At 38.3% G+C, this 25,134-nt stretch overlaps 3 protein-coding genes across 5 annotated transcripts in view; 1 reads left to right on the top strand and 2 right to left on the bottom strand.

Moving 5' to 3' along the window:
• Nucleotides 1-5,535, bottom strand: part of poln (polymerase (DNA directed) nu) — a 68,360-nt gene extending 62,825 nt beyond the window's left edge. Inside the window, exons 1-11 of the mRNA XM_065248522.2 lie at nt 5,403-5,535; nt 5,098-5,173; nt 4,781-4,900; nt 3,847-4,664; nt 3,561-3,682; nt 2,577-3,119; nt 2,085-2,248; nt 1,777-1,889; nt 1,505-1,653; nt 304-372; nt 150-210 (exon numbers count right to left, since the gene is read on the bottom strand). Of these exons, the coding sequence (XP_065104594.1) occupies nt 150-210; nt 304-372; nt 1,505-1,653; nt 1,777-1,889; nt 2,085-2,248; nt 2,577-3,119; nt 3,561-3,682; nt 3,847-4,664; nt 4,781-4,900; nt 5,098-5,173; nt 5,403-5,517 (2,350 nt within the window). The 5' untranslated portion in view covers nt 5,518-5,535. The remainder of the gene's footprint in view (nt 1-149; nt 211-303; nt 373-1,504; nt 1,654-1,776; nt 1,890-2,084; nt 2,249-2,576; nt 3,120-3,560; nt 3,683-3,846; nt 4,665-4,780; nt 4,901-5,097; nt 5,174-5,402) is intronic.
• A 292-nt stretch (nt 5,536-5,827) lies between these two features.
• On the bottom strand, nt 5,828-14,693 carry haus3 (HAUS augmin-like complex, subunit 3). 2 transcript variants are annotated; one of them, XM_065248706.2, is made up of 5 exons: nt 14,229-14,693; nt 12,690-13,709; nt 11,689-12,143; nt 11,116-11,401; nt 5,828-6,290 (listed from the first exon to the last, which is right to left on the bottom strand). In XM_065248706.2, exons 2-5 carry the CDS (start codon nt 13,623-13,625, stop codon nt 6,075-6,077), a joined length of 1,893 nt encoding a protein of 630 aa, XP_065104778.1. In that variant the 5' UTR covers nt 13,626-13,709; nt 14,229-14,693; the 3' UTR covers nt 5,828-6,074. The 2 variants fall into 2 exon arrangements, with proteins under 2 accessions (XP_065104778.1, XP_065104779.1); XM_065248707.2 differs by having other exon boundaries at nt 11,164-11,401.
• Nucleotides 14,694-14,812: 119 nt separating this feature from the next.
• Nucleotides 14,813-20,366, top strand: LOC135730790 (prostaglandin reductase 1-like). Of its 2 annotated transcripts, none has more exons than XM_073812235.1 (9): nt 14,813-14,940; nt 15,140-15,275; nt 15,352-15,397; nt 15,505-15,564; nt 16,021-16,188; nt 18,455-18,728; nt 18,879-18,984; nt 19,638-19,756; nt 20,103-20,366. In XM_073812235.1, exons 2-9 carry the CDS (start codon nt 15,170-15,172, stop codon nt 20,211-20,213), a joined length of 990 nt encoding a protein of 329 aa, XP_073668336.1. In that variant the 5' UTR covers nt 14,813-14,940; nt 15,140-15,169; the 3' UTR covers nt 20,214-20,366. The 2 variants fall into 2 exon arrangements, with proteins under 2 accessions (XP_073668336.1, XP_065104780.1); XM_065248708.2 differs by having other exon boundaries at nt 14,819-14,960.
• The last annotated feature ends 4,768 nt before the right edge of the window (nt 20,367-25,134 follow it).

The following is a 25,134-nucleotide window of genomic DNA, read 5'->3' as shown; positions in this document are numbered from 1 at the left end:
AAAGGATTGCCACTATACTTGAATTAAAAATGAGCATTATTATTTTATCATGAAATGGATGGATTAGGGAACTACAATATGGGAGAATCTGCGTCTTTGGCACGATTCTTAAATCATTCACTTTATTTCAAACATCTATTTGCTCAGACCTGCCAGAACTGGAATCATCTTCTGTTCTATGCCAGAATATAGCTGCCACAGGCCCTGAGTCTATAGAGAAATTGAGAAAGTGAGATGGGGAAGCGAAAGGACCAATGTGCATGTTGTAATTTAGATAGATTTCTACATTAAAGCAGAAAATACCTGAAGCTTGTTATGCAGTTCCACCATTAGGTTGTGTAGAAGAGACAAATTTGAGATCACTTGAGTCACCTAATAAATCACCAGGCAGAGTGAGATGAATGATAAATGTAAACTGGACACAAAACTGTAATCATATGAAGCAGATGTAAGTATAACTTCTTGTTCTTAAGACTGTAAAGCCAGTTGCACAGTTGAAAGTCACCCAAAACAATTTCCTAATCACCACTTAGCCTGTATAAACAAACAAAGTGGCATCAGTGAGTTTGCAGGATGGTGTTTTAAATAGATGATGCAAAAGCACAGACCGAAAGATAAAAAAAACACAATGTTTATGCAATTTCTCTATAAAGTAAGTAGCTTAGACTTATTACCACATATTACAAACTAACTAGTGCAGTGGTTCTCAAACTTTTTCGGCGTGCGGCCCCCCTTGTGTACCGTGACCCCCACTTGTGCCCTTTGTGGCCCCCCAAAGAAAATGTATGACATAAAACATCGTAAAACATACAATTTGAATTAACAAAAACGTAATAAAATATACAATGTAGTGCGGTTGGTTAGTAGTCTTATTTTTCTGAGGTTTAATTACACAGAATTCATGATAAATTAATGTATTTTATAAAATAGTGGTTCTCAAACTGGGGCGCCCCACCACCATCTCATTGCCCCCAGTTTGAGAACCACTGCACTACTGCAATTTGGTCTTTTGAATTTAGGACAACTTTTTGAAGCCGAAGGTCAACCTTGCAGTCTCTCTCATGAATCCAACATGCAAGTGACCTAAATGGCAATTCAGTGACTGGCCACTAGAGACATGCTCCAAAATGGAGTCAATCTGATAGACCCCCATGTTAAAATGACAGATTTTACAGGAGAATAAATATGTTTACAGCCTTTTACAAAAAGGTGAATTTGGTTTATGTAGCTTATTTTGCCCTTCATGACTGTGCGCAGGGGGTGCAATATTATGCCTTTATATTAAGTTTTTGAATTATATTAAGAATTTTATTAGGTTTTGCATAATTAAGGGTCGTGGCCACTTGAGTGACAGGTGAATTGCCGCTGCTGCTTTCAGCAACCAGCCACATCAGCTCCACCCAAGTTGCACCTCTATGATTGAAGCTGGTGTGTGATACCTTACAAGTTTTAATCCCTATGCAAACTTGATGTGGTGAATCCAGATACATGTGTGTATCCTAACCTTGGCATGTCCGAGAACAGGTTGCATTGATACACGTGTAACTGGACATGTGTAGTGTTTGGAGAGCAGTGTCTGAAAGCAGGATGCAGAGTCTGCAGGATCTAACAACCATGCAGCAATCTGAGGATCCATTACCTCACACCCCAATACTGCACAAAACCAGCACAAAAATATTACAAACAATGCCACCATCCCAGACTTCAAAACATTTATATAAAACATTTATCATCTTTGTAACAGTCAGGCATTTGTCATCTGCTTGTGTTTGTCACCTTGCTCCCAGCTCAAGTCTCTGCTAAAATGTTTCAGCGCTGTGCGAAACAGGTCTTTGGCTTTAAAGCACACAAATGGCTTTGTGCCACATAACATCTGCAGCATCATTTCTCTGTAAACACACATACATAGATATACCCAAACAAGCACTGTAACAGCATCTCTTTGTAGATAAATCAATGCCTCATATCGTCTGTCATACAAAAGCAGTGACAAGATGGTTGTCAAAAGACCAGACGAACCAATACCTATCAGTTTCGGGGGGTTGCACTCCCTCCACCAGAAGCACACACACACATACTCTCACCTGGTAAAGGCATCCTGCTTGTGTTTAAGTTCTTGTTGGGCCCAGGCTGGTTTCTGCTCTAGTCTGAGGTACAGCACTCTCTCTTGTGGTCTGTCCTCCAGCCCCTCCGAGTCCAAATCCCTCTTAAGCAGAACCAGTAGGCCACACACGGCAGGACATGACCTCTTAATGAAAAGCATATATGAGAAAACAAATTAAACTGCTTTGCAATGTGTAATCTATTTATAATATCTAAATGTACGAATCTTAATCTTTATTTGAAATAGCATCCTCACATATCACGTACCATATAAAAAAAAAAGTCATGCTCTGTATGTAACTAGGCTAAGAAATGGAGGTACATTTTCAGTTTGTATTTATGTGATACCTGAAGGGTCAATTATATACCAGAGTGTAATAGTTAGTATGCCCATGTGCAATGTTATGCTTCAATTTGAGTTTTACAGTATATTGGGACAGAAGATCAGAAAAATCTAACTCTGCGAAACACACCTGCTCTGGGTCGAGTTGTATGGTGCCATCCTGGTACACCATGGTTACAACTACTGCTTTAGCTCTTCCTGCCTCCTCTAACATACATTTTCTCTCTTCCTGTGAGAGACGGCCTGTGTCACACACCCTGGGATCGGAGGCGAAATTAAAGGACCCTTTAGAGGTTGCTGTGGTCATCTCCTCTTTTCTGTCCATTTCTGAAAGCAATGGAATGACTGGTGGAGATCCTGTGTGACTTCGTTCTGAAGGCTTGGAGGCTTCAGAATGGTTTGATTCATTCAATCCTTCACTTGATTCTTTCTGTGATCTGAAGGGATGTCTCAGTCTCTTGACATCACACTGTGGAGCATTTGGTTGTTTTAAGAGTCGCTTTGGCCCTTTTTTAACTGTAGCCTGCTGTACTTTAGAGCTAGTGGAGGTGGCAGTACAAATCAAGTTCTCAGGCGATGAAGTGATCTTAGGTGCTTCATGTGAGAGTTTCATGTGAGATGGTTCGCATTTCAAAGAATGCTTTAAGCTTGAGTTCACCTTTCCAGGATGTATCTGTTAAGAAAACAAATGCAGGCATGCCTTTAGCATATTCAGAAATGTGAAATTTCTATTTTATTAGTCTTAACAACGTAAATCAGTGCTGTATTAACAAATAAAGACATATTCAGTGTGACTGATGCTGCATTTCCCAAACTCTAAATGACCCCTGTGCTTCTTTATATAACAGACATCTGCAGCAAGTCATTTCCATTATTCATTAGTACTACCAGGTTTTCAAGCCTTTTGTTTTTCAAAATACACCACAGACCAACCCTGGGGGGAGAAGTTCATTGTAGCTTGCAAAAGGTTACACAGAGATCTACCATGCTTGACAATAAACATGACACGAAAGTAAGGACTAAAGAGGTCAATGCCGAATCAAAATGAGAATGAAACTAAAGAATCTTCTTAGTTTCCCGTTTAAGAGCCAATGCATATCTTCATATACACTACCTGTATTAAGGATGGAGTGGAGTGCTGCATTCCTTCAGTGATGGTGGGCGATGCAGGTTCAATCGCACTGATTCTCTCTCCAACCTTCAGCTGGAATACACTCCCGTCAGGCTGGGGAAAATCTGCATATACAATAACAAAAGCATGTGTGAAAACAAGTCTGACCAAGCCCTGTTTGTTGTACTGAGACACAAAGTCTCATTTACTCTTATGATTATTTGATCAAGAGTGGATACACAGAATGACATAAAATAAAGTAGGTTTGCACATTAAGCACTGCACTTACTAGTTGTACCCGTGGTAATCTCTCTCCTGTCAGATCCACAGTCTTCTTTCGGTCTCAATAAGTAAGAAACTGATTCATCCGACTTAACAAATGTGTCCTGGTCACATTCAAGGGCAGTGATGTTCCCACATCTTTGGACATATGAAAAGCTTTCCAATGGAACAGACAATTCACAGTTTCTAATATTTTGTGAGCAAGGGCTGGTCTCCAGACTGTGCAACTTGGATTTCTCTGCATTTGACAGAAGACTGGGCAGTGTTTGTACAAGTACAGCTTGGTGGTCACGTTTGGCCTCTTTTGAGATGATCTCACAAAATGAATCAATGTTAGCCTTCTCAATCAAGCCCTCATTCACGAAACCATCCCCTCCTGAATCTGACCGATTATTCCAAAACGAGTCCCTCTTTTCATTCCTACCCTGCGTGTCAGCAGTATTTACATAACACGTGCCCCTTTCTCTTGATGTTGTATTGATGCCGCAGATGGTTGTGGGTAATGTAGGCCATCCACAGCTAGACTTTTTTACAGGATGAACTTCAAGTAGATTATAGCCTACTGGGATCTTTTCAGCCAGACGCGGTGATTCAATCCATCCCTTACTGAAGGTCATACTCTGTGGTTCGGTCACAGCCGATTTAACCTGGGGGATTTCCTTACTAATGAATCCACATGCAGGTAAAATCTTTTCCTGTGTCACTGGCTCCACAGACTGGGTACTGGGTTTAAGGATATCATCTGCAATCTTCTCATTAACAGTTACTGCTCTCAGCTCATTATGCCTTGAATTTATCGGTGCCAATCCATTCAAATTTAATTCTCTAAATCCAAGACATAAAGATGACAAGAATGAGACATCTCTGATAATAACTAAGGGAAACTTTAGCTCATCAATGTTTCACACACCAAACAATGTGACCTTAAAACCAAAACTCACTTGCTCAAATTTGGCTCTTGGGAAGGGGTGCAAAGATACTGGTTCTGTCTTTCAATTATAGGGTCAAGTTGAGAACTCTCTGGTCTGTATGTTTGGGAGAAGGGCATGGTAGAACAAGACCTGGTTTAAATTAAAATGTTTAATAGAGAATAAACATACTAGGATTAATATCATAATTTTATTAAGCATTGGATAAAAAATGTCTACTCATCTAAATAGTGTATTGTATATAGCAATTAGTTTATCGTATTCATTTTATTAATAGAAATGCAAATATTTGAAGAACTGTACATTTAGTGATTCCAGATATTACTCACTTGTTTTCCCTTCTGAACAGCTCTTGATTCCTGTCATTTATGGCCCGAAACATTCTGAAGCCTATACCATATGCGACTGTAATTCAAAACAATACTCTCTTTCAGCTCTACAACAATCCACAATAACAAAAGCACATGCTAAATTATAGAGTTATGTCAAATTGTCCTATTTACTGTCTTTCTCCTTTATCAATTCTACCACAAAAGTTGGAACCCCTACTCAGTTTTTAGCATTATTGACAAACCAATAAATACATCTTGAACATTGTCCAAAAAATGTCATTATAATCTTCTGTCTAACTCACTAGCTCTGCTTCGGTCACATCTTTGGGGATTCTGGAGGTGAAGGGCTGCTAGGACGATCTGCCCAGCTGCAGAGAGTGGGGCTGCATTCAGACTGCTACAGAGGTAGCTATCCATCTAACCCTGTTCTCCTTGTCTGTCTTAATCTGGGAAGATATGCAAAGTAACAGTATGATTTTAGAAGAGGCTCTGGATGAAACGAGCAAATGGGACCCAAGCAACACTTCAATTAAAAAAAAACTATGAGCATATAATGTGGAGCGCAATCATTCCAGTCCTAAACCTATCAACACTATCAAGGAACAGCATTGGTGAGACAACATAATAACAACTTGAGCAAAGAACCAAACAGCACTGAAACTTTAAATTCAAAGTTACACAAAAAACATGACATCAGAAAGAGACTACAAATAATGTTTATTAACAGTACAAGAACAAATTTATACACGGTGTGACACTAATGCAAATAAATTGAAATTAGTAGATGTTAAATATATTTAAACTGTATATTTAACACTTAAAATTACTTTAAGGTGACAGGAGAATCACAGCACAGAAGTAACATTAGGCCATATACAAGTTTGCAAAACATGTGTTACATTATGCATATAATGTCAGCTTTTTTACACCATGGACATGTTAACAGATAAAGCGGATCTGTTTAAGTTGCAATTCTACATAACTGCTGCTCGAGCTTCCATATCTTTTACTGCTTTGCTGAGCAGCCTAGGGTCCAAATGGAAGTAGACATACAGTTCCCTCTCTCTCCTTAAGGTGGCACTGCGATCCAGCTTAGCTCGTTTGGATTTCAAGTCTCCAACTATATCCTGAAGAAGTGTGTAAAGTGTCTTCTGCTTTACCTCCAACTGATCCAGAACTATTGTCAGCTCCTAAAACAAAGTGGGTGGGAGAGAGTAAAAGGTGAGTTGGTGACACAGATACAACGAGAAGTGTGACAGACTTATAAGAGAGAGAGAGTGTGTGATTCATGGAGTGTGACAAGTATAAGCAATAAAAAATAAGGTGATAAAAAGCTTGACACAAGAAAAAAAATACAAGATCTACAAAGAAATTTATTATCAATCTGCTTGATAAAGTAACTGCTAAAGAAATAACCACATCTCAATCTGTATACTAATAGATTGAAAACATAGTTTGAGTGTTCTGTGTACATAGAAATAGAGGTGTGAACAAAAATGAAAACAGAAAAGATTTTTAATCAATCCAATTTGCATAAATGAGGATAAAGCCAATATTAGACACAGAAGTTAAGAACTAACGTCTGTATGCTTAATTTGAAACAAACAAACAAAAAAACATACAGTGCCGCAAGATTGATTTATTTTTGTAGGAAAAACCCGGAAGCAAGTTAACATTTTTGCACTTTTGGTTGTATCATACAATGTTTTGGTTAAACTCCTTAAATAAGATCTTGGGTTATAAGCAGAAGGTATTTTCACGTTTTATTCTAAAACAAACTAGTAATACACTCACACATGACCTTTTAAAGTGTCTTTAAAAGAGTGGTTGCTAACAAGTAAATGTAAAAAACAGCATTTAAACTTCAAAATTCATAAACGTTGTATGAAAACATATCATAAGCTTATTTTTGCAATATTCCAATAGTGGCCTTTTTGGCGAGGGAACCACTGTCCCTTTAACTTCCGGGTTGGCCTAAAATAAAACCTCATCCCTGCGGCACTATATAGCAGGACAAAAACCCAGTGATTTTAAGTGAAAGCAGATAAAAAACAAAAAACTTGTGGAGAAAACCACCTGTAGTTATTTGTGAAAAACCAAATCAGTGCCCGGTTGCGTGAAAGTCCTTAAGCCAAGAAATCCCTTTGATATAATGAAACTAGCTGTGTCCCGATTTGAAGGCTGCGACCTTCTAAGGACATATTCTAAGACCGATTGCTTCACAGCAGCAGGACTTAATGGCAGTAAGGTCGTCCCAATTCAAAGGATGCTTAAAATGCGTCCTTATTTCTCTGTGCTGTTGAGGATAGAACAAATGGATCCTTTACAGCCTAGGCTATCCCAAGATTCATTGCGTGCCTGTAACGTCTGAATATAACGTCTGGATATTATAAAATAAACATTTAAAACCTTCATTTTAAAAAGTGTAAAGAAAGTTTCACTGTTTTCGTATTATAAGTTATGTTTATTATTAATATTATTCTGTTTATGTTGCATGTATTTCTAAGGTTGATTCATGTAATATACTGTTGGGTAGGTTAATCTACATCAGCGTGTCATTTTTCTAAAATAAATTAATATTTTTCTGGTTCCATAATTATTTTAATAATTTAGAAATGTCTCTGCTGCTGTGTCCTGCAGAGATGTGCGGTGGGCGCGTACAGCAGGTGAAGCAAGTTATGATTCCTCTGAAGGCTAGACTGTCTTTTTTCAGTTCTCTGCATGGACTTCGGAGGCTGCCACCTTTAAAGATCGAGCACTCGCCTTTTGAGGTTGCGTCCTTAGAAGGTCACAGCCCTTAAATTAGGACACAGCTATGGGTTGCAAGTAGGGCTGTCAAAAGATCACAATTAATCACATACAAAATAATAAGTTTGTTTCAGCATAATGTGTGTGTGTGTGTGTGTGTGTGTACTGTGTGTATATATTACGTACACACATACATGTATGAATTTAAACAAAAAAAAATTATTTAGGTATATTTTTATATTTAGAATTTAATATATATATATATATATATATATATAAATATACATGTTAATGTTTATTAAATACAAACATTAATGTGTGTGTGATATATATATATATATATAATAATAATTACACACAGTGCACACACATAAATTATGCAAAAAAAACTTGTATTTTGTATGCAATTAAAGTGCAATTAGTCTTTTGACAGGGTTCACTTAAGGCTGGGTACTACACACCAAAAGATAATCGGGCTGATTTTGGGCCGATTTCGCACATTCCGACAATCGTAGCTATGTACCGAGTATCGCAATGTTTATACAGATTATTTTATCAGATTGTCCATTCGTGTGAGGTGTGTTAAGAGTGTCAGAACCTGCTCGGAAGAACATCTGAGCTGCGCCGATCGCGAATCGTAAATATTCAACATGTTGAATATTTACGATCAGAAATCCTGATGTGTGTGGAGAATCCCGAGGACAAACGTGAGCACGCTATTGAGATTATCACGTGAAACGAAACCATATCCAATCAGTAAGTGAGATGAGGGAAGACTGAAGCAGTCATGGTGCACAGTAGGGGTGTGCCATATCATATTGTTCACGGTAATACCGGTATAATTTTTTACTAGAGCTGGGTGATAATTCAATATCAATATATCTCGTGGTATAATATTTTCGATAACAGTGATATGGTTTCTAAATGCTTATGTCAAGTCACAGCTTCCAATGACGACACCATATAGGGAGGGAGAACAGGACATGTAAGGATGTAAAGCACACAATCTAAATTACTGGTAAGAAAAAAATAGGCTTAAGCCATAAGGTGCCATGGTTAGAAAAGGGAAAAGATGAGGAGAAAAGATAAGTATGTATGCTGCTGTGTCACCTGGTTATGAGTAATATGTATAATATAATTAAGTATCAAATATATCACTATCTAGCTTGCTAAGCAATTACAAGTATATCAGTAATTTGTATTTTTCTTACAGTATGTAACATTAAATTCTACCATTGAAAAGTTTTAAGGTCACATTGACTTTGACATGAATTATTTTCTCCACAATACTATAATAACAAATTTATCAAAACTATGGACTAACACAGATGGAACTATGAAAGTCAACACTGTGACTGAATAAATCCATAATGTATCAAAACACAATCTGGTGGCAAAAAAAAAATGCATAATAGTTTATAAATGTAAAATAAATAATTGTGCTTTTTAATGTTAAAATAGCTCTTCGTCCCTCCTTTGATGCAGGGCTCCAGACTAACTTTTTTCACTAGGAGCACAGTGGCCCCAAACTGAAAATTTTTAGGGCGCAACCAGAAAATTTAGGGGCACACACCGTAAATCAACATGCTAACCAAATATTCACATTTCTACTAATTTCCACTGTATTACTAATAAATACTTTAATGATAGATGCAGAAAGTACGATGTGCTGTTTCAAATTCAGTGTCACATTTTATTGTGCACTTTTGGAAAAAAAGGTCAAATTTACTTGTTGCACATGTGCGACTGGATGTAAAATTCAGTGGCACACTCTCAAATTTTAGGGGCAAAATGCCACCATTTGGGGGCAGTCTGGAGCCCTGTGATGTCGCTCTCAGAAATGGCCCCAAGCCTACTTGAGTTTGAGACCCCTGCATTACAGCATTTATTACTGACATTCAGGGTGCACCTATAATATTATTGAACTGAGCCTGAAAGTCTGCTTTACTGGACAGTGATATCACTTTTTTGTATGAAGACTAAACACGAATTAAAGGTGAACATTATATAGTTATCCCTTTTTTATTTTAAATATGATATAGTTTTATAGGAGGTTTCATTGGCAAATTAATTTTTTCAGAGGTTTGATTTTGGTTCAGACATCCATTGCAGGCATTCTTGGCAGTTTTTCCTGAGGCTTTTTTAATATGCAAACCGTTATCGGATTTATACCGTATCGACCGAAATTAAGAAGTATATCATGATAAAAATCTTGGCCATATCGTCCAGCCCTATTTTTTACATGATAAAAAAATGTCGTATCATGATATAGCGACGTGATGACGTATGGTGCATTTAGGTTCCCTAATTGCCCACCCCTAGTGCACAGGCGCAGCACAAAGGCTGCTTCTCAATCTGTAGGTTGCATTTCCAGGCTGCATATACGTAATCAAGACTGTCTTATTTCAGAATATTAACAGTTATAAAATTGACTATTATTCCTAGTTTTTCATTTATTGTTGTAATATGCTACAGCCTTTGGATTGAGAAACGGCCAAAGTGAAGTTTATGTGGACAGCAGAGATGGAGGTTCAGCTTGTTGATTTGTGGCAACAGCACGAATGTTTATACCACGTGTCTAGTAAAAATTATTCCAAGCACTATCATTGAAATGTCTTCCTGCATATCGTCCGCCATGCTTATTCTGAAGTCTTGCGAGATTTTGTGGGATTTCCTGTGTTAACAGTCGAGACTCTAGTTAAAAATCTGTTTGGTGTGCTGTCTTTGACACAATATGGCACATCACACACTATAGAAGCAAAACCGTTATATCTAGGATCTTTTATCCTCATGTTTGTGGTCTATCACATTTTTTAAATCGTATAAGATGTAAAAAAAATTTTTGCCGTGTACCCAGCCTAAAAAACCATAAGGCTGTCGATAAGTATTTACCCTTAAATGCTAAGGTATTCCCTTAAGTTCTGCTATGCATTGCTACAAAGTCCTTATTACCTATTTTACCCTAAAAAAAGTAAGGGATCAAAACAGGTGTCATTTTTTAACAATAGCAAATTTTTTGTTGCCATGCTTTGACAGATACTACCATAAAATACTTAGCATAAACACTTAGGTAAGGGTGAAAGTTAAGACGTTTGTTGCAATGCTCTTTTTTTCTCCCTCAGGAAAAGCCTTACTTTTTATGCAACCGGGCACAGAGGTTTAAGAAAAAACAAAGAAAAGTTTGATGACAATTTTGCTCACGTTTTTGGGATTCAAAGAGTTGAAGAATACGGCGGTGAGGGTGAGAAAGAGAAAGACCAGACATACCTGTGCGTGAGGGCAGAGCTCCAGAGCAGGTGTGGCTATAGCACATACCTGCGGCCTTAGGAGAGGCTGCACAATGTCCGAGTATGCCACTTGGTCAAGCATATCTCGGTCACGTTCTAAACGAGCGCCAGTGTAGGCCTGTTCACGTCTTGCACCATCCAAGGCCTCTTGTATAGTAGCGAGCTCTGCCTGTAGACTGGAGGCTGCAACTTCCAGTCTACCATAGGTTTGAAATGGATCCTCTTGCTCCATGGGGGCCTTTCCTAATTCAAGAATCTGCAGCAGCCTGAGGTTAAAGAGAGGACATATGCTGATAAACTCTGGTTTCTGCTACGCAAACCTTTAGACATTTTTGGTAAACAACATTATTTTACAATACTATATTATACATTTTGCAGGGTTATCATTTTATTGTATGTACCTATTACACATGAGAGTAGATACTCAGTGATGCAAATTAATCCTTTACCTCACACCAAACTGTACTTTTTGATGCTTTACACATTTTTTTACTTATTTTTTGATGTTACAGCAACTTTCAGCCAAATTGATTTTCCCTCAAACATGTGTTACCTGCTAAAGGCTGTGTCCTTGGAGCTGATGACCTGTTGTTTGGCACTAGGACCAAGGTGTGGGGGCTGAGTCAAGTGGGGTTGTGTCAGAGTGTTTTCTCTCTGAGTAGCAGCTTCTGATGCATTTTCCAACCTCTTCACTATTTCCTCAAGCTGCTCCATCACTCCCTTCCCTTTAAGAAGCTCGGTATCCTGGGCCAGACGCACAAGTTCGAATGAGGCCCTCTGACACAGAAGCTGGTCACGAACTTCAGTCTGTCTGGAGGTGTAGTAGTTTTGCCTGGCTAACTGAAGAGCGAGGTCACCACGCACCACAGGGATATTAAGGAGGCGGGCACAATCTCGTAAGGCAAAGCGGACTGGGTCTGACACTAGAGACTGAATATCAGACTGAATTGAGAGGACTTCCGAGCGTAGATCAGTCTCAAGCCTACTCGCCTGTGAATAGGACAAAGGCTTCAAAGAAAAAAGAATGAGAAAAAATTATGTGAAATACGTTACAATACAGTTTTATTGTACAGGATAATACAGGAATTATTAATAACCCAGGGGAGAGGAAGTAACATTTCAATTTTATTACTAAAAGCACTTTAGGCACTAGTACAAATGTATCTGGATTTCTTTAGCAGACTCAGGTAAATTTTTCAGGTTTATCAGGTTAACCAGAAGTATTGAACCACATTGGTACCAGATCATTAAAACAAAGATTTTTTTATGTATTATCCTCTGTTATTTATTTATTTTAATATTAAACAACCAAATAAAAGCACATATTTTATATGGACAATAAAACAGTACCAAAATATTATATTTATGGATTTCCTCTAATTTTCAACTCTTTCATCCAAAGCGACTTGCATTGCATGGTATTGATTTCATCAGTCTGCACATTCCTGGGATTGAATCTAAAAGCTTTTGCACTGCTAACACAATGCTTGACTACTAACACAAACTGTATTTTATTAATTAAATGTAATTTATCATTAAAAAAAAGTGATTCACCTCTGTAATGTTGACCAGTTTTTGGGTGAGCCACTCTTTGGCGGTCTTGTCTCCGTGCTCCTCAGCCCTCTCCTTTACCAGCTGGTACTGTGCCACTATGTATGCCCACTGCAGTTGTGCCATCTCCTTCTTCCTAAGCTCTATTAGCACAGCATCCTCTTCTTCCTCACTCTCACTGCAGCAGCTCAGATTGGTCAGCTGGCAGTGTTTTGATGTAGAAGTCTCCATCATGTCTGAGATTCCCTGAAAGAACTGTCGCTGGGTGTAGGAAGCCAACACTTTGGTGAACTGTTCCTGTTGATGAAGGAAGGGCTCTAAAGGCAACTGAGAGAGGAGCACTGGGGGCCCTGGCTGAGGGACTGAAACTGTGTGGAAAAGGCCAGCTAGCTTGGTGACTTCCTTTGAAAGGCTCTCTACAGCAGAGTTTGTGCATGCGTTTTCAGCTGCCAAGGCAGAGCTGGCATCCTTTATCATATCCCCTCCTTCCCGCAGTAGCGCTTGGGATGCCGAGGAGTTTGCACCCCAGCTGGTAGCCAGCATCTGCAGCTTATTTAGTCTGCGTTGTTTTAGTTGCTTCTCCTTCTGGAGAGCTTGAAGTTCTGCCTCAAGATCTTCAACCAACACATCATCCCCTCCACCCAGCACAGAACCCTGTGATCCTAAATCTCCATCCGCAGATGAACAAGTCTTAAGCAATTCTGCTAGTGTCGCCTCATCAAAGATGGGTTTCCCGGACTCCTGGAGGGCCTTGTATGCGTGCAATTCTTCTGGAGTTAGAACATTGCTGCGGTTCAGTCGATTGCAGACGACACGTAAAAGATGCAAGTTATCCGGTGCTGCATCAAATAGCCAGTCGAACTCCGAACCTTTCAAAGTAACCGCCCGTGGGTAACCCAACCGAGACAATACCTCAACGAAATGAGCCCCATCCAACATGGTTGATTACCAGTTCACACTTTGGAGTTGTTCCCTTGTGTTAACACGGATGGTCAAAGGACATGACAGCAAGCCCAATTTATTCTATGCATTCACAAAGAAGAAGGGTCAATCGAGGTGAGTAATAAAGTGTGGAAACACACACACACACACACACACACACACACACACACACACACACACACACACACACACACACACACACAAATACAGTGTTGGGGGTCCTTCAGAGCATAGAAATTACCCTTCAAGAACACGGTTTTGCATTTTCGTTAAGTAACATATATGTATAAATAGTTAATATATCACATCATCATTTTGCATATATAAACAGCAAACGTGAGAATACCCGGTTTTAGATATGAAATGTAACCTTTTAACCCAAGAAAACTTTACAAGAAACATCAAAAACCTGTCTCAATGTAAGCAGTAACGTTAACTTAGTTTCAAACACGGCTCACTGACAAAATAACACCGTTAAAGAGCCGTTAAAACTGGCTAAATTAGCTTACTTGCGCGTTAGCGGAGACTGCTAATGCAATTTGCAAGTTTTTTTTAATTCACAGATAATGTACACATATTTTATTTGAAAAATATTCCTACCTTTAAAAACGATCGCTTTTGATGTTTTCAATGTTATGAAATTCTTGTCGCTCTCTCATCAACGTTTCGCTCCTTCAGTCAGATTCGCTTCCCACTTCCGAAATGCCCGCGCTTGACTACGTCACATAGCGAGGCGTGGCTTCCTAACCGTGCTTTTAAAACATTTTATTTTTTGCAGATGTGGATGCGCATCACAATATAACGTTTATTTGTGTAAACACTGTGTACCGAAAACAAATAAAATCCATGCGTTTTTTACTTCTGAACGTGATTGAAAAATTTATTCATCCAACCATTTTAAAGCAAAATGTCACATGATAGATATGGGCCGATCCCTCTTGTGTCTAGAAGGGATACGGCCAAAATCTCGTAAAATCTCGCCGGATGAGCGTTGTTTTATCCTAAACCTAACCCCAAAATTTCACGGGATTTTAGGCCGTAGCTGTAATCTATCTAGTCAGAACCTCTGTTAAATATATTATGTGTTATAATATATATGTTATATCCAAAGAAATCAATCATGCCCTCAAACCTATATCTAAACGCAACATCTCGCGAGATTTGTCGTTAGCTGTATCCCTCTAGCCAAAACCGATCCCTGACCGTACCGCGCGCATCTGCGCTGTGTGCAGCCTGTATGTTACAGCAGCACAGCAGCAATAGCCTTTAAAGAAAAAGAAACTAGTGTCCTTCGTGGAAACAGCACCGACAGGTATATCTAGTCGTCTCAAGGTAAATCGTTATGGTTGTCTTTATTTGCTTGCTTGTTAAACAGTTTGTGTTCGGATAGAGAAGTGGAGAAAGTTGATCTGGTTTATTTTAGTGCCGCAAATGTTTGGTGGATTGTACATTTCTCTTCACATGCCCTTGCATTCTTCATATTAATATACCGGTATGCATGTGATGTTTAGGTTATTTTACAATTACTCCAAACAAATAAAATGGTTCAAGCCAAAACATGGGTCCTGAAACAACACTTCGAGGGATTTCCAAAAGACACAGACTTTGAGCTGAAGATAGTGCAGCTCCCTGAGCTTAAAGACGGAGGTTTGTTCAGCTTTTTCTTCTTCATTCTCTTTCTTTCCAGCACTTTAAAATAAAAGTATCATTTGCTGTTTTTCAGAGGTTCTTTTTGAGGCTGTGTTCCTTAGTGTGGACCCTTATATGCGGTGAGTGAAAAGGCTCGTATAAAATTAATGAGATTTTTTTTACTCTTTGTTGTTTTATGCATAATTTGCCCTAATACAAACTCTGAACTATTGTCTTTTTCTCCAAGACCTTTTAGCCGTTTTCGAATGCAAGCTGGAGATGTGATGATTGGAACTCAAGTGGCTAAGTAAGAAAAGCCTTTTTTTTTTCTTTTTCAAAACAACATGAATGTCCAATCAGTGTGAAATGAAACCGTCTGGTTATGTTTAGAGAAACGATGCATCTGTGATCCATTGTACAGTCACGGAACATTAGCTAAGTGTTTAGTAATAAACATCAAGGCAAAGCTGTTCAAAGAAGTGTTTATAACACGCATACTTTAAAAGTACACCTGTTTTAGTCATGTAATACAATGAGATTTTTTCTCGTAAGGGAACTTTTTATTTTTGTGTTTTAGCTGCAGGATCATGTTTCTTGAAAATAAAGAATGAGGGGTGTTATTTGATGCTGATTTTTTACTTTACCAAAGTAATTAGGCTGTCAAAGCCTTTTTAACCTGTTGAAAAGATGTTGTTGGTTACATAATTTACTTGGTAATTTGTTCACTTGGTAAATGTAAAATCTCATTTTGTTTTGACCATAGGGTGATTCAGAGTAATAATCCTGCATTTCCTGTGGGCTGTCATGTGATTGGTCGATCCGGATGGAGAACACATAGCGTGTCAGATGGGAGTGATATCACTCGAATTTTGGCTGACTGGCCTGAGGACGTCTCCTTGTCACATGCCCTTGGAGCCATTGGCATGCCAGGGTATGAACCCAGTGCAGTGGGTGCTCTTTCAAACCAGGCATGGATGTCTTAAAACAGAAGGCTTCCCCCTTGTTTTCCTTTGCAAATGGCTTTAGAAGTTTAAAGCAACACTATGTAGGTTTTTTTACCTTTAAATAATGTCTCTAAAATTATTTCAGTGATAGAACAACTTTTAACTGGACAAATTGTACTGTTGCTGCAAACTGAGCAGCCTCCTAGCTGCTACAAGCACACTCTGAAAGTGGCAGTGGGGGGTAGGAAACACAGCCCCGCCCCTCCCCCAGCCTGCAGAAGAGTGTCTGATACCAGGCACTGTTCCGCTTTTCAACCACATGGAGGAGCTGTAAGTCATTTTTACATGGAAACTACATAGTGTTGCTTTAAGTCGAACATTTAAACCCCATTCACGCAGCACAGAAAATGTCCATAAATTTGGTAGAGAGCCTTTTGTGTGAACATAAACACATCCTGTAATGTTCTCGGAACGAGTCACATTTACGGAACGCGTCATGTGTGAACAAAAAGCAACAAACAGTACTGTAAGGGGCGTGCTGTAGTGGAACATGGGTTTCATCGCAATAATAATAAATCATTCTGCTCTTTGACTCGGGTTATTTACATGCAGATTAACATTTACGATGAAAAATATCTGCAAACTGGACTGCAGGAGCGATCAGGAAATTCGGCACTATCCGCGCTGAAGCTGAGATCATTCAGCAGCCTAATAAACGGCCATACCTGTCAACCCTCCCGTTTTTCCCGGGATTGTTCCGTATTTTACCATTCTTTCCTGCAATCATCTTGTTTAAACAATTTTCCGTATTTCTTTCGTAGTCTTTCTATAAAAAATCCCACTGGCTGTATTTGCTGTTTGCTTCATTCACCTCCAGTAAAGCAGGCGGCACTATATCTGTTACATATCACTCATACAACACCCGCCAATGAATCAACCAGAAGAAAAGCTTCCCGAGGATGACGAGCCATGCGCAAAGCTACAACCGTCACGCGCATTTTATTTCTTCCCCATTGGCAGTTTTCAAATTCACTTAAAGTGCACCTATTTGATTGCTATAAAACAACGTTATTTTGTGTATTTGGTATAATACAATGTATTTGCTTGGTTTATGGTTAAATAACACATTATTTTCCACGTACCATACATTTTTGTAGCTCCAGATTTCACTCTCTTTCTGAAAGTAGCAATTTTAAAAGTGCTGTGTCCCTGATTGGCCAGCTAATCTGTACGTTGTGATTGGCCTGAATACCTCTGACGTCAGCTGGAAATGTGACGCTCCTTACCATGTTTCAAAGATTCGCTCACAATGCAATGCTAACAGGAGTTAACTTGCAGGCTGTGAGTCTGAAGCGAGAGGAATTATGATAATGACGGTCTTAATCACAAGAAGTAAACTGTTTCCTACAATCTGTGTGTTTGTTGTAGTTCAAGAAAAGAGATAAATGTTAGAGAAGATAACTCGTGTCATCTTTTTCTTTGGGGTTTGTACCTTTTGCATATCGTTAACATGTACTAATACAAACTTACACACCAAAGGAAATGTGTAAATGTGAATCGGACAATAGGTGCTCTTTAAATAAGATTTTTTTGTCTTAAAACTAGACTTATTTTATTAGGTCATTTGCTCATCAAAAAAATACATCTTCATTTAAAATTTAAAATTGCGATCTTATCAATAACAAATATGCACACGTGTGGTTTCTCGTGAGAGAAATCACAGATAAAAAGCAAAGTTCAGACGCTGTGGAAAAACTACCAAGTGCAGTGTCTTTAAGGTATCTTTGCACAGATGCACGCACAGATTCTGGAAAATCATTGGGAGTGTAAATGAACCAAAATCAAACAATCTAATTTTCCATAATCTCTGTCTGAAAAGGGCTCTAGTCTGTTGTTATTAGATAAGCTGTTCATGTCAGGAAGCACAACTGATGTTGGGAGAAGATTTCTGCCAAGTTTCAGGAAAAGTAAATGTGTTTGACACAACAAGCAGTTGTTGCATGTTGTTGTACTAGGCCTATAATTTATTGTCTCCAGAAATAAAAAAGGCAAACAAAAAGAATTCAACTAAACAGAATGTCATACGTTTAAACAAACACAATTATGTATATGTGTACACATACACGCATACACAGACACACACCGTAATAATAATAATATAGTGCTTTGTCTTCCCTATACTTTTTTTCAAGTTATATTCTTTCAATCATTTCAAAATGTTGATATATTAGTGACATTGCTTGTGCTCCACAGGCTGACTGCACTCTATGGTTTGGAGGAGGTCTGTGCCATTAAATCAGGAGAAACCCTACTGGTGAATGCAGCCGCAGGAGCAGTGGGCTCTGTCGCAGGTCAAATAGCCAAACTTAAAGGTTGCAAGGTTGTGGGTTCGGCAGGTAGTGATGACAAGGTGGCTTATCTAAAAGAGTTGGGCTTTGATGAGGCCTTTAACTATAAGACTGTCTCCTCACTGGAGGAAGCACTGAAGAACGCTTCACCTGAGGGATATGACTGCTTCTTTGAGAATGTAAGAATCGACTAAAACTTTATTAAGTTAGGCAGTAAATCTAAAGATAACAGTGCTTGAATTTAATGAAAGTTAATATCTCAGATGCTACTGTGGCTTCTTGCTCCTTATTATTTTATTGTTTGCTATACAAACTTGCGTTGTTCACAGGTGGGTGGTTATTTCTCCAGCGTTGCTATTCCGCAGATGAAGAATTTTGGCCGTATTGCTGTGTGTGGGGCAGTATCCCTGTATAATGACAGCAACCCTCAGACAGGTTTGTCTTTAATCTGTGTGATACCCACAGTGCTGTTATCTTTTTTTGTTACTATTAATGAATTATCAAGAGATATGAATATTTATGCTGTTTTCCAGTTATAGAGACACTTTTGTGTCTTTAAACGCTCGTTTTTTGAGGTCGAAAGCTTATAAAAACTTATTTCTGGGTTCTTTGGCTTGTTAGCTGTACACCTTGTCACACAGCAGCTTTTAGGTATTATTCTGTTTTCAAGTTTAATCTGTAAATAAGTTTTTATAAGCTGTCGACCCCAAAAAACGAGCGTTTAAAGACTCAAAAGTGGAAACAAGCAACTTTCCATAGTACTACTATTAATAGAACTGCGCCCACTAGGGGGAAACGTAGTCGGCGATCCACTTTTTTCTCCTAAAATGCTGAGTTTTAAGGCTCGACAGCTTATAAAAACTTATTTCTGGGTTTTTTGGCTTGTTAGCTGTACATATTGTCACACAGCAGCTTTTAGGCATTATTCTGTTTTTGTTATAAGCCAGAAATGACAAGAAGGCAGCCTCTCGCAATACAAAGTCAATGGAGACGATTGGATTGTTTTTCCCCCGGTGGGCGTGGTTTTCAGGTTATGACGCGCTGCGCTCTGTCTCTATAGCAGTAATTATGTTTTTATGTACTTGTAGGACCTTATCAACAGCTAACCATGATTGTTAAGCAACTGAAAATGGAGGGTTTTATGATGGCCAGGTGGGAGCATAAAAATGATGAGTCACTGAGGCGAATGTTGACCTGGATGCAGGAGGCAAGTTACAGTTTTTTTTTTTTTTTTTACTGAACTCGAGGCCTCTGTATACAATAAATGGATTCTAAATACAGTTAACTTTATTAAGTACCAAGTTGGTTCACTCTTAATTTTGCTGGGTTATTTTTAACCCAATGCTGGGTAAATATTGGACCGAATACATGTTGGGTTATAAATAAACATATTCTGGGTTGTTTTTAATTCAACCATAAGTTGAAACAACCCAGCATAGGTTTATAGATTAACACAACATGTGTTCTGTCTAATGTTTACCTGAAATTGAATTAAAAATAAAACAGCAGAGTGTTTAAGTGATTTGATTTCTTTTGTTTTTGGTGATTTACAGGGAAAGTTGAAGTGTACAGAGCACGTCACTACTGGGTTTGAAAATATGCCTGCTGCGTTCATGGGAATGCTGCGGGGAGAAAACATTGGGAAGGCTATTGTCAAAGTCTGATGGAAGGTCTCTTAGGTTAACCAACAATCCTTTTTATTATTGCTACTGCATTAGTAACTGCATTTCCATGTTGTGTTTTAATGATTCTGGTGTTTGCAGATTTGTCTAATGCTTTGTGGTATAATAAATAAACATTTCCTGTACACTTTTCAAGTTGTTGTCACATTTGCCTTAATCTTTCGGACTCAGAGCTGCACGCTATAAATCAAGGATAAGGAGGATGTGTGTCGTAATTTAAAAACACAAATGTATATTTTAAAAATAAAACGCACAGAACACAGATTGGTCATTATATTAAAAGACTGTAGATGTCTGTAGGTACACAACATAAAATAATAATACACTTTGGAATATCCATAAATGTCCAGACTTGTACTGTTTTGAGTACAGCCACAATGGTTCGATAAATTAACATCTTGTGGCTAATTTGAGCATTTTTGGTTTCTATGCATTCTGATTTTGTCTAAAGGAGATGTGCTTTAGAGGGGTTATTTATAGATATTTAGCGGCATCTAGCGTTAAGAGTGTGAACTGCAACCAGTCCACATCTCATTACTGTGGCCGTGAAGTGCAAAACAAAACAACAAATCCAGTGATAAAATAACAATCAGAAAACACAATGACAAATCTATGAATTAGACAACGGGGTACATTGCAAGAACAGGATTGTTACTGCTGATTGGACAACACCAGAACGACTAGTTCAGCTGAAAACAGATTGGATCAGTACATGTCATTCAAAATAATTCATCAGAAGCAGATTCATGAGGGCTCAATAATGTGTCATTGAAGGCATGGGGAGTGGGGTTTCTATCAGAAAATGCTGATAAAAGAAGCTAATTACCATAAAATACCTCATGAAAGTGTCTGAGTGGTATTTCAAACTGACTTGAAATGCCATGTGTATACATATACAATAATCACATGGGAATCCCTGTTTTAGAAATCCCTGGTTACCAGCAATGAAATGCTTTGCACTATTTAGTAAAATCCAATTTTTGAATTTTTATGTTCTCAAGTGCCAAGGTAGTACAACTGCAATCACATCATCCAGTGAACTCCAGGTTGCCTTTAAAGCAACACTATGTAGTTTCAATGTAAAAATGAATTACAGCTCCCCCATGTGGTTGAAAAGTGCAACAGTGCCTGGTATCAGACACTCTTCTGCAGGCAGGGGGAGGGGCGGGGCTGTGTTTCCTACCCTCCACCGCCACTTTCAAAGTGTGCTTGTAACAGCTAGGAGGCTGCTCAGGTTGCAGCAACAGTACAATTTGTCCAGTTAAAAGTTGTTCTATCACTGAAATAATTTTAGAGACATTATTTAAAGGTAAAAAAACTACATAGTGTTGCTTTAAAGAGACACTCCACTTTTTTTGAAAATATGCTCGTTTTCCAACTCCCCTAGAGTTAAGCATTTGATTTTTACCGTTTTGGAATCCATTCAGTCGATCTCCGAGTCTGGCGGTACCACTTTTAGCATAGCTTAGCATAGTCCATTGAGTCTGATTAGACCATTAGCATCGCACTCAAAAATGACCAAAGAGTTTTGTTATTTTTACATTTATTATTTAAAAAACTTGATGTTTCTGTAGTTCTGTAATGTTATCTTGCAGCGCCCGAAAATAGTCCCCCTGGTTACTTTCAATAGCAGGGGACTATTTTCGGGCACTGCGTTATATTACTGCGCCTGCTGCAGCCATGTTACAGCAGCAAAGTCCTTGATTATTACGCCAGAATGAGAGAACCACATTTAGTGCTATTTAGCATTGTTTGTTTTTAAGAGTGTAGATCCTAGCCATATCACGATGTAACTACAGAAGAGTCAAGTTTTAAATAAGAAAAATATCTAAACTGTTTGGTCAGTTTTGAGTGCAATGCTAATGGTCTAATCAGATTCAATGGATTATGCTAAGCTATGCTAAAAGTGGTAGCGCCAGACCCAGGGATCGGCTGAATGGATTCCAAAATGGTAAAAATCAAACGTTTCACTCTAGGGGAGCTGGAAAATGAGCCTATTTTTTTTTTAAAGTGGAGTTTCCCTTTAAGGCTTACTTAAAATTTTATATTTCTCTTAAATGTTGAAAGAAAACTAACTACTTTAATATCTGGGAGCTTTTGAAAAGTAATTTGTTGAGAGTGGCTATCATGCTGTCCCCTGAAAAGTAGAAGAATACAACTAATCTTGATATTTATCTTGTAAGGTTTTGCAGTAGTCTTTGACTTTGCACGTTTAAAGCCAGGTAGTTGTATTGCTGTCTGTGACGCAATAATGAATATACAATGACACAACAACACCACAAGTATTTATTTACTAAACACTAACACATTGTGGTTTTATGATTTAATTTATTTATTGCTTTTTTGTATGCATTCCAACTAAGTTATGATTACGTCGTATTACATAAGTGTTGTCAAATAAACTTTTTAGTATTAAAATATAGAAGTAATGAAAATAGAGTGAACAATGCTTACAATAAACACTAGAGGACACAGTGGCAATGCACTAATTAAAATTAATTTAACTCTATAACAAATTTAATTAAATGAAAAAATAAAGCAAGATAGGCAGTGTAATGTCTCTGGATACTATCATAACATCGGTCCCCTGAGAGATGGGAACGTGACCTTGTGTAAGTTTATTTGATTTGATTTTAAGTTGATCTACACACAAACACACATTGGGCTTGAGCAATCTGACATCTCTAATTTTCATAACCTGCATGTCTGGAGGAAACTGGAATTAACCACGCTGACACAGGAATAACATGCAAACCTCCTGAACCAGAAGGGGCTTGAACCAGGGACCTTCTTGTTATAGACAGTGCTACCCACTGAGCCATACAACATTGCATCATTAGCTGAGGCTAATGGGAATACTCCTTTACAATTGCAGAGTTCTCCAACAAGGTCCACAGATTTAAGATTGATCTCTAATCAAACACACCTGAAGCAGCAAATCAATAGGTTTGGGACTGCTGTAAAAATGTGACTTCTGCATTTAACCCATCCCGGTGAACACACACACAGAGCAGTGGGCTGCTATCCCTACAGCACCCGAGGAGCAATTGGTGTTAAGGTGCCTTGCTCAAGAGCAGAGCACCACAGTCACAACCTGACAGCCGTGAGACTCAAACCAGCAACTCACAGGTTACAAGGCCAACTTGCTAACCACTAGGCATGACTGCCTGATTGGAAAATGTACCCTATTGAGTAGGGTGACCGTACGTGCCATTCTTCCTGGGCGTGTCCTGGCCAGGATTTCGGGTGCATCTTCCGGAAGTCATATCCTATCCAGGAAGCGTCCAGAAAGAATTGCACATATGGTCACCCTACTATTAAGTAACACCTTAGTTCAAGTCATTTATTTTATTAATATATACAATGTTGACTACAGATCCTTCAATTCTTGCCTGGCTGTTAAATCCGCAGAGCGGTGATTCATGCTCACTGTCTCCCCTCCAGGGCCGGTGCTAGCTATAGGCAGAGTAGGCAAATGCCTAGGGCCAAGCTTGGAAGGGGGGCCTCCATAACTGCTAAGTCCATGTGCGCTAGTTCGACAATCACTACTGACAGCAATAGATAAAGTTTTAAGTTTTAAAAAAGCTGGTATTTAAAGTCAAACAGCAAACAAAACTGGCTTTACCTAAAGTAAACTGTCTGTATGTCTTGTAAGTCCTCTACACTTTATTTTAGTTTTGAAATCATGAAAGTAGTTTGTCTGTTTAACTTCTAGTGGCTAAAATAAAAAACAATAAAAGTTTTCTAGGAGGTGTTCACCTGTAGTTTTTTACGGTTAAGGTTTTTGCAATGTACTGTTCTCTTTTTATTTTACTCTTTGGAGATTATCCCAAAAAGGTGGTGTTTTTAATAAATTTGACTGCCTTAAAATGTTTAATACATGTGGTTTTGCATAATTTCTAATTAAATTTCAACATAAAGTTAATCAATTTGTTGATAAAAACATAAAAAGGAAAAGTAATGGGGAAAAACATGTGTAATAACTGTAGTGCTTAAATGATTTCTTACGGGGTAGAAAATCACGCTCTCATATTATTCTGAAAATTAGAGGGGTGTAAGGGGCCTCCAACATAAATTTTGCCTAGGGCCTCCAAATATCTAGAACCGGCCTATAGGCAGAGTAGGCAAATGCCTAGGGCCTCAAGCTTGGAAGGGGGGCCTCCATAACTGCTAAGTCCATGTGCGCTAGTTCGACAATCACTACTGACAGCAATAGATAAAGTTTTAAGTTTGAAAAAAGCTGGTATTTAAAGTCAAACAGCAAACAAAACTGGCGTTACCTAAAGTAAACTGTCTGTATGTCTTGTACTGTAAGTCCTCTACACTTTATTTTAGTTTTGAAATCATGAAAGTAGTTAATCAATTTGTTGATAAAAACATAAAAAGGAAAAGTAATGGGAAAAAACATGTGTAATAACTGTAGTGCTTGAATGATTTCTTACGGGGTAGAAAAACACGTTCTCATATTATTCTGAAAATTAGAGGGGTGTAAGGGGCCTCCAACATAAATTTTGCCTAGGGCCTCCAAATATCTAGAACCGGCCCTGCTCCCCTCGTCTTTAGGAAACAGTGAGCATGGATCACCACTGTGTGGATTTGGCAACCAGGCAATAATTTAAGAACCTGTAGCACAACATTTGTGATGGAAATATTTTATACTGGTTTTAAAATGGGTCAAAAGGGTATATTTCAACATATAAATGTACAGAAGATGCCTACTAAGGGTGATCAGGTCAAAGATCATGTAAATGTGCTTAAAACAGTTGAACTAACATTCACTTGATTAGCTCAGATCATTATAAACCAATCACCAGAACAAAGCACATTAAAAAGACTTTATGGACATAGATTTTTTACTCAACTGTAAGGTTTACATGTGAAAGTGTCTTTTGTTCAATGAGTC

The sequence above is a fragment of the Paramisgurnus dabryanus genome, chromosome 2, assembly GCF_030506205.2.
Source record: "Paramisgurnus dabryanus chromosome 2, PD_genome_1.1, whole genome shotgun sequence".
Classification (NCBI taxonomy): Eukaryota; Metazoa; Chordata; class Actinopteri; order Cypriniformes; family Cobitidae; genus Paramisgurnus; species Paramisgurnus dabryanus.
This window is presented reverse-complemented; position numbering and strand designations above follow the sequence as displayed.